We start from the raw sequence: 9,492 nt of genomic DNA on the forward strand, positions 1-9,492 counted from the left end.
TGTTTCCAAATCGTGGGTTTTAGAGTAGAAAGGCTAAGCCGTGCACTACCTAGACAAAAATAAGAGAAATGAAATAAATGCTACAATAAGATTAAACTTGATACTGCGCGGTTTCAATCGACCCGCCGCCAGTCTAACGCGTACCATCTGCCATGCCGGGTCGCCCCTCCTGATTTCTTCGCGCTAAACTCCAATTGCTTCCGGGTCGCAGTTAACGTCGCTTCCGGACCGGCATGGCGGCCACGAAGGACGAGCAGTCTGCGGGGAGCAGTGAGGGAGAGCGGCTGGATTTCCTGCGGGACCGGCATGTGCGGTTCTTCCAGCGCTGCCTCCAGGTCTTGCCGGAGCGCTATTCTTCGCTCGAGACCAGCAGGTAACTTGTGGCCATGGCCCCAGCTGAAAGGCGCAACGGAACCTGATGGTTAACCTGGTGCCTGCAAGGGGCTGCGCCGCCGCCCATCCTCATGGACTCGGCACCTCCTCTCTCGGCTGCCCGGCGGTGACCCTCACTCCCCCGAGTAATACTGGGCGAGTTTGGAATCTCCAGCTTCCGCCTTTTTCACATCTCATCTGTTTTTTTTCCTGTCAGCCTGAGCGTCCTTTTTATTCCTTCTCCTAAAGCCTGTGAGTCATCACTCTTGAGTATCAGACGTTTCTGTTGCCTCATTATTTCCGAGTATAAAAGGGAAGAGACAGCGTTCTCATTGGTGTTACAAGTAAATAGCTTCTCCTGTGCTTCTCTTCCTTCATGAAAGTCATCAACGCTTAATTGAATGCCCCTATGATGTTTAACATACAGGAGCATCAAAGAGCCTCTGAGGGCTGAGTAGAGATTTACTTTCCAGGAATTGTAAACAATGTAGGAAGAGAAGACTAGCAAAAGGAGATGCAGTGTCAAATAAAGCAGCCTGTTAAACTGTATTTCGATAGCCTTGATAAAGTTGGAGTTGGCTGAAGAGTGTGATTTGGTAAAGGGTAAGAAACTGGATTAGTCCTTCAGAGTACAAATTTGGGGATGAGAAGAACGGAAAGAAGGCGGCGATCTTTGCTCAGCGTTGCTGTGTTTTGAAGTGAGACTCCAAAGCTACATGGGACTGGGTGGAGAAGAGACAGCAGATTGTTTTTGCTTTAATCTCTTCCCACATTTTTGAACTGTTAGCCTCACGTGTCTTTTGAACAGTGTATGAGTGAGTGGGTCAGTTATAGGAGTTTTTAAATTACTTCTGTGTGCAGTGGCAAGGAAACATTTTTTGCGGTTGCTGCTGGAGTACAGTTGAACAACAAAAGCCGTTTCAGTAGTTTTGCGCTGTGTGCTAGTATAGCTTCTGTGGAGCATATAGGAAGGACAGGCACTTCATCCACATTTCTTTAGAGAGGCCTACTCTAATCACCCTTTCCGCAAGAAATCCACTCCAATCAACATGCAAAATAATGTATTTGTTGGTTTAAGTGTTGTATCTTTCACACTGGAAGGTAAACTTCATGAAGGCAGGATCTTTGTCTGTTTTGTTCACTTTTGTAACATTAAGGCTTAAGTATGTCAGCCACCAGTTTCATTTGGCTATTTAATATGGTACTGCCAGAAATTCAAGCTGGATTCAGAAGAGGGTGTGGAGCATGGAATATCATAGCTAATGTCAGATGGATCTTGGCTGAAAGGAAAGCATACCAGAAAGATGTTTACTTGTGTTCTATTGACTGTGCAAAAGCATTCAGCTGTGTGCATCCTAACAAATTGTGGATAACTTTGAGAAGAATGGGAATTCCAGAACACTTAATTGTACACATGAAGAGAATGTACATAGACTAGGAGGCTGTTGTTCTGACAAAACAAAGGGATACAGCATGGTTTAAAAATCAGGAAGGAAGTGCATCAGGGTTGTATCCTTTCACGTTATTTAATCTGTATTTTGAGCAAATAGTACAGGAAGCTGTGAAAAGAACATAGAATCAGGACTGAAGGAAGACTCATTAACAAGCTGCCATATGCAGATAATACAGTCATGCTTCCTGAAGGTGAAGATGACTTGAAACACTGGTGAGGATAAAAGAGTACAGTTCACAGTATGGGTTACACCTCAACATAAAACAAAAATCCTCACAACTGGACTAATAATAGGCAACATCACAATAAATGGAGAAAAGAAGGAAGTTGTCAAAGATTTCATTTTACTTGGATCCATATTCAGCACCCATGAAAGAAGCAGTCAAGAAATCAGACTTCATACCGCATTGGGCAAATCTGCAAAAGACCTCCTTACAGAAACAGACTGCCTCATCTTTGTTCTGTGGAGCAGCTGGTGGTTCAAACCACCAAACTCTTGGTTAGCAGCCAGATGCCTTAGCCACTGCACCTCCAGAGCTGCTTGTTAGGTGCTGTCAAGTCAGCTCCAACTTACAATGACTGTATGTACAGCAGAATGAAACATTGCCATCCTCATAGTTCTTGCTATACTTGAGCCAGTTGTTGCAGCCACTGTGTCAATCCATTTTGTAGAGGGTCTTCTCCTTTTTTTGCTGACCCTCCACTTTACCAAGCATGATCTTCTCCAGAGAATGGTCCCTTCTGACAGCATGACCAAAGTAGGTGAGACGAAGGCTAGCCATTGTCGCTTCCAAGGAGCTTTGGGCTGTACTTCTCCCAGGAAAGGTTTGTTCATTCTTTTGGCACTCTGTAGTACTTTTCAGAATTCTTCGCCAACACCGCAACTCAAAAGCATCAACTCTTCTTCCTTACTCATTGTCCCACTTTCACATGCATGCGAGGCAATTGAAAATACCATGGCTTGGGTTAGGTATGCCTTAGTCTTCAAAGAGACATCTTTGGTCTTCACTTTAAAGAGGTCTTTTGCAGCAGATTTGCCCTGTGCAGTATGACATCTAATTTCTTGACTTCTGCTTCCATGGGTGTTGATTGTGGATCTAAGTAAAATGAAATCCCTGACAACTTCAGTCTTTTCTCCATTTATCATGCTGCTGCTCATTGGTCCATTTGTGAGGATTTCATTTTCTTTATGTTGAAGTGTAATACATACTGCAGACCATAGTATTTAATCTTCATCAGAAAGTGCTTCAAGTCCTCTTCAGTTTCAGCAAGCAAGGTTCTATCATCTGCATATCACAGATTGTTAATGAGTCTTCCTCCAATCCTGATGCTGCATTCTTCTTTATATAGTCCAACTTCTTGGATTATTCACTCAGTATACAAATTAAGCAAGTATGATGAAAGGATACAACCCTTATGCACACTTTTCCTGATTTTAAACCATGATGTATCCCCTTGTTCTAAAGGTAGCCTCCTGGTCTATGTACAGGTTCCTCATGAGCACAATTAAGTGTTCTGGGATTCCCATTTTTCTCAATGCTATCCATAATTTGTTATGATCTACACAGTTGAATGCTTTTGCATAGTCAGTAAAACACAAGTAAACATCTTTCTGGTATTTTTTGCTTTCAACCAAGATCTGTCTGATAACCAGCAATGATATCCCTCATTCTACATCCTCTCCTGAGTCCAGCTTGCATTTCATGAAGTTCCCTGTCAGTATACTGCTGCAACCGTTTTTTAATTATCTTTAGCAAAAATTTGCTTGCATGTGATATTATTGATGATGTTTGATAATTTCCATATTCTGCTGGATCACCTTTCTTTGGAATGGTTACAAATATGGATTGCTTCCAGTTGGCCAGGTAGCTGTCTTCCAGATTTCTTGGCATAGACAAGTAAGTGCCTCCGGGGCAGCATATGTTTTTTGAAACATCATCAATGGGTATTCTCTCAATACTTGGAGCCTTGTTTTTTGCCAATTCCTTCAATGTAGCTTCAAGTTCTTACTTCAGTACCATTGATTCTTGATCATATGCCGCCTCCTGAAATAGATGAACATTGACCAGTTCTCTTTTGTACACTACTTGTGTAGTCCTTCCATCTTCTTTTGATGTTTCCTGCATCATTAAATGTTTTTCCCATAGAACCCTTCAATATTGCAACTTAAAGCTTAAATTTTTTCTTCAATTCTTTCAATTTGAGAAATGCCAAGCATGTACTTGCCTTTTGATTTTCTAACTTCAGGTCTTTGCACATTTTATTATAATACTTTGTCTTCTCAAGCTGCCTTTTGAAATGCTCTGTTCAGCTCTTTGATCTTGTCATTTCTTCCATTTGTTTTAGCTACTCTCCATTCAAGAGCAAGTTTCAGAGTCTCTTCTGACATCCATTTTGGTCATTTCTTCCTTTCCTGTCTTTTTAATGACCTTTGGCTTCATGGGTGATGTTCTTGATGTCATCCCACAATTTGTCTGGTTTTCAGTCATTGGTGTTCAGTGCATCAAATCTCTTGTTCAGATGGTCTCTAAATTCAGGTGCGATATGATCGAGGTCATATTTTGGCTCTCGCACACTTGTTTTCTTTGTCTTCAGCTTCAACTTGAACTTGCATATGAGCAGTTTGATGGTCTCTTCCACTGCCAGTTCCTGGCTTTGTTTTGGCTGAAGATCTTGAGCTTCTCCATCTCCTCTTTCCATAGATGTAGTTGATCTAATTCCTGTGTGTTCTATCTGGTGAAGTCTACGTGTATAGCCACCATTTATGTTGTTGACAAAAGGTATTTGCAATGAGTAGGTCATTGGTCTTGCAGAATTCTATCATGCAATCTCTAGCGTCATTTCTTATCACCAAGGCCATATTTTCTAACTACTGATAATTCTTTGTTTTCAACTGTTGAATTTCAATCACCAGTAATAATCAGTAAATTTTGATTGTATGTTTGGCAATTTCACAGTGAAGTTGGTAAAAATCTTCAGTGTTGCCGTCTTTGGCTTTAGTGGTTGGCACATAAATTTGAATAATACTAGTATTAGCTGGTCTTCCTTGTAGGTATATGGATATTATCCTATCACTGACACCATTGTACTTCAGGATAGATCTTGAAACATTCTTTGTGACAAGGAATGCCACACCATTCCTCTTCAATTTGTCATTTCCCACATAGCACATTCAACAGGGCCAAAACCAGTTCGTTTCAGCTGACTAATGCCTAGGATATCGATCTTTATGTGTTCCATTTCATTTTGACAACTTCACTTTTCCTAGATTCATACTTTGTACTGTCCACATTCTGATTATTAATGAGTGTTTGCAGCTGTTTCTTCCCATTTTAAGTCATGCCCCATCAGCAAATGGAGGTCCCAAAAGCTTTACCCATCCATGTCATTAAGGCTGACTCCACATCGAGGAGGCAGCTCTTCCCAGGTCATATTTTGAGTATCTTCTAGCCTGCGGGGCTCATCTGGCACTATATCAGATAATGTTTCAGGCTGTTCATAAAGTTTTCCAGTAATGTATTGGGCTGTTTCACTGATATTTATGAAGTTTTGAGTGGCTAGTCCTTGAGAAGTGGATGGCCACTTCCTTCTTCTGAGTCTGTCTTAGTCTGGAAGCTCTGCCAAATCCTGCCTACTGTTGGTGACCCTGCTGGTATTTAAAATACAAATGGTATTGCCTCCAGCCTCACAGCAACATGCAAGCCACCACAATACAACAAACTGACAGATGAGTATGGCCAGAACTCGTTAGGTGTTCTGTAATAATACAGATATATAATACCTTGGTGCATTGGTTAAGAGGGATTAATTATATATTTTTTTAGGTGTGGTGTTTGTCACTTGGATAGAATATTTTGTTTAAATCAGTTTTGGTTGTCTTATAGCTCACTTAATAAAATTATTACAATCAAGATAAGCTGCAGGTACGAGTTTTTGTAGTGATTTTTAAATTGTTGAGTTTTTCTTCCACCTGATTCACAGTTTTTGCTTTCTTTAGTTTAGCATCAAGTCCTTTTGTGGTGTGTGTGATTCATAATAGACTTTAAGATGCTTGTGAAGAAACCCCAACCTTTTAAGCAAAGGTGACTTGTCACATAATTTCTACTGATACTAGAGTTTTAACACAAAACAGTTCTTTTACTAAGTTACAATTCTCACCCAGTTTTGCGGTTCAGTTCCCACTGTATGTCTGGCCACAATGGATTCAGTGTTAAAACAGTGATTTAGGTGTTCCTGTGTTTATTTCTTACTACTGATTGAAAAGAAACAGCTAACTCTCAGGAAGGTTAATGTTGAACTGGACATTTAGACACGTTTTCTGATCCTGCGTTTTTGTGAAATTATTCCATTTCCCTGCTTCTCTTAGTCTGACAAATAGAAGTGAATGAGAAAATTAGAAAATTTACTTTTCCTAATGACCATGTTTTATCTGACGTTCTCTTTTTTATTAACTTATGAAAAGTGGTAGTTACTAGTTACCCTACATACTAGTTCATTGAATATTAAACCTTGAGTTGTGAGCTTTACTAATAAGTTTCTGTTTTTCATAAATGGTTTAAAGAGTTTGTGTGTGTGGGGGGTGGATTCTATGTTACTGTTATCTGTATAGGGATAATAGGAATTAAAATACTTTTTTTTTTTATTGAGGAACAAAATATTAACAATTTCCTATTAGTTCTACTAGTGACAAACCTCACTGTTGTAGGTAGGTTTAGTCAATTAACCTATATTTTATATAGCATTCATGGTCTATCTAGTCTTTCCATTCTCAAGTCCTTCCTTTTCCCTCTATGTATTCTGTGTTGTAACCAATCACCCACCTACCATTCCCCAACTAAGAGTGAGGAAAGGCTTGCAGTCATATGTTGTTTCACATTCATAATATGTTCTGAGAAATAGGATGGTAAGTGATTGGATGTTGTACAAATGCTATATACATGCTGGCCTCCTTCCATGTCCCTTACCTCTTAGCTTCCACGACCCTTCCCGCTCAGGCACTGGCCCAGCCAACCACCACCTCCCCACACTCCCCTCCCCTATCCTTCCCTGCAGGGCACTGTGTAGCCTTACGGGACCATGGATGTATATGTAGTCTGATGTTTCCCAGGCAGATGTTATGCAGCACATGACACTCTATGGTGTTCGCACAACATCCAAATCACATAATGTCCTATTCACAGAACATTTCATGAACATTAAACTATGCATTATTGTTGTTGTTGTTGTTATTTGCTGTCGAGTCGGACCCGACTCTTAGCGACCCCTCCTTGGGTTTCCAAGGCAGTATCCCTATGGAAGTAGATTGCTCAACTTCTTCCGAGGAGTGGCTGGTGCGTTTGAACCGCTAGCCTTCTGGTTAGCACTCAAGTGCCTTAGGCACTATGCTATCAGAGCTCCTTAAACAACGCATGTACTCTATTATTTCTATTCCCTCCCTTATCTCAAGTATATCACAGTCTAGCAGTACATCTTTTAAAGTGTGTTGATGATGGTGGGAGACTCTGAGGCATTTGACTGCTAACCAGGAGGCTGGCAGTTAAAACCTACCAGCCACTCCTCTGAAGGAAGATTGGGCAATCTACTTCTGTAGTGATACAAGGAGGGGTCGCTGTGAGTCAGATCCGACGCAAGGGCAGTGAGTTTGATTTTTTTTTTTTTTTTTAAATAAAATACTTATACCTGGGCTTCTCCCCAGTTCTCCACTACATTGGAATCTCTGGGCAGGCCTGTGAGTCAACATTATAACAAGCTTAAGAGTCACCTGTGGCTCTATAAAAACCACCTGGGGATTATGTTAAAATGTAGATTCTCATTCAGTGTATCTGGGGTGGAAATGCAAATGATCAGCAGGTAAAAAGCCTCATAGCTTGGGTATCTAATTGATTATCATAATACATTTTCTAGTTTTACCCCGTAATTGTCACTGACTGCTTTAACCTGACAGCATTACTTAATCAATGTATTATTGTTGTTATGTGCCATTGAGTCAGACCCGACTCACAGTGACCTCTCCTTGGGTTTCTGAGGCAGTATCACTGAAGTAGATTGCCCAACCTGCCTTCCAAGGAGTGGCTGGCAGGTCTCAACCTCCAGTCTTCTGGTTAGCAGTCAAGTGCCTAGGCATTACCCTACCAGAGCTCTCATTCAGTGTATAGTAAGGCTGAATTCTTTCTTCCTCCTTCATGGATCGTTTCTTTTTTCTTTTCTTCTTTTGTACTTAATCTTTGTTTCTTTTGTGCTACTGCTTAAGTCTGAAAACTTTGAAATCTTTAGAGACATTATTTAGTTTACTCCTCCCATCCACAAATTGTTCTCCTAGTAAAACTATTTGATTTGGGGGGAAAATGTTATATTTTCATGCATGTAAGATATACTTTTTACATGTGCAAATGTTTGGTACAGTACCACCACTAGAGAGTAAAAGGGCAAGAAAGACTACACATTCGGTCATCAAATTCTAGGGAAAAGAGTATGTATCCAAAAGAAGTACAGACAGTCCACAGGTTACAAACGGGATCAGTTCCTAAGTGTGTCTTTAAGTAGAATTTAACTACTGCAACACCAGGGCTCTGGGCACCATGAAGCCCTGCATTATTTCTCTCAAAGGTCCACAGCCCAAAATTCCTTTGTGTTTCTTTTGGCAAGATTACAGGACTACTTGAGAACTCTGGTATGACCAGGTAAGGAATTCTTTCTCAGTGTATCTTAGAGATCAGACATTTGTCCCAAGTGACTTCTTGGTCTTTCCTGCTAACCATTGCTGGACACTTCTGATAAACATAAGCTATTTACTTTCAGTGTATTATTCCTATAAACCTAGCACTCTCAATCTCTGTAAATTGGAAATGCTGGATTACCAGGAGCCATTAATAATTAGGTATGAAAGATACTTAAATTATCACCAAATAATTACTACAAGATTGATTTCTGGTATTTTATACTAGCTTATAAGTGAAATCCACCCATATTCAGGAGCAAGTAAAATGAAAAATAAATCGTTCAGATAACACTTATATACAGATAACAGTATGACTTTAGAACAGAATTTTTCAACCTCAGCACTATTGATACTTTGAACTGGATAATTCTTTGTTGTGTGACGTTGTCCGGTGCTTGTAGGTTGTTTAGCATCATCCCTGACCTCTGACACACTAGATACCAGTTGCACCCTCCTTCCAGCTGAAACAACCAAAAACACTTCCAGACATTGCAGAATGTTGCCTGGAGGGCACAATCACTCCACAGTTGAGAACCCCTGCTCTAGGGCAATATTTCTAAATAAATGTGCATTAGAGTCACCTGGGAAGTTTTGAAAGCCAGAAGCCGTGACTCTACCTCTTCCCTACAGAATCTGAGTTCATTGTTCTAGAATAAGGTCTGGACCTCCCTAGATTTTGTTGATGTTGATACAGTCATCATCCGTTTGTTTTTAAGCTGATTCTAATGTGTAGTCAGGTTGGAAAGCATCACTATGGAGGAGAACAACACAGCACCACTCAGAATTCCTGAGGAGTTTTAATTGGTTACCTAACTTCAATTTGAAGAGAAACAGCTGCAGACATCTACTAATCATTGGAACATGGAATGTACGAAGTATGAATCTAGGAAAATTGGAAGTTGTCAAAAATGAAATGGAATGCATAAAGATTGAAAACCTCGGCATTAGT

The 9,492-nt window shown here is 40.4% G+C and overlaps 1 protein-coding gene across 1 annotated transcript in view; it reads left to right on the forward strand.

The window, feature by feature from the left end:
• Positions 1-233: 233 nt before the first annotated feature.
• Positions 234-9,492, forward strand: part of PGGT1B (protein geranylgeranyltransferase type I subunit beta) — an 82,213-nt gene continuing 72,954 nt past the window's right edge. The window contains exon 1 of the mRNA XM_007954522.1: positions 234-373. Within this exon, the coding sequence (XP_007952713.1) occupies positions 234-373 (140 nt within the window). The remainder of the gene's footprint in view (positions 374-9,492) is intronic.

The sequence above is a fragment of the Orycteropus afer genome, unplaced genomic scaffold, assembly GCF_000298275.1.
Source record: "Orycteropus afer afer isolate SDZICR_OR568_19922 unplaced genomic scaffold, OryAfe1.0 scaffold00464, whole genome shotgun sequence".
Lineage (NCBI taxonomy): Eukaryota > Metazoa > Chordata > Mammalia > Tubulidentata > Orycteropodidae > Orycteropus > Orycteropus afer.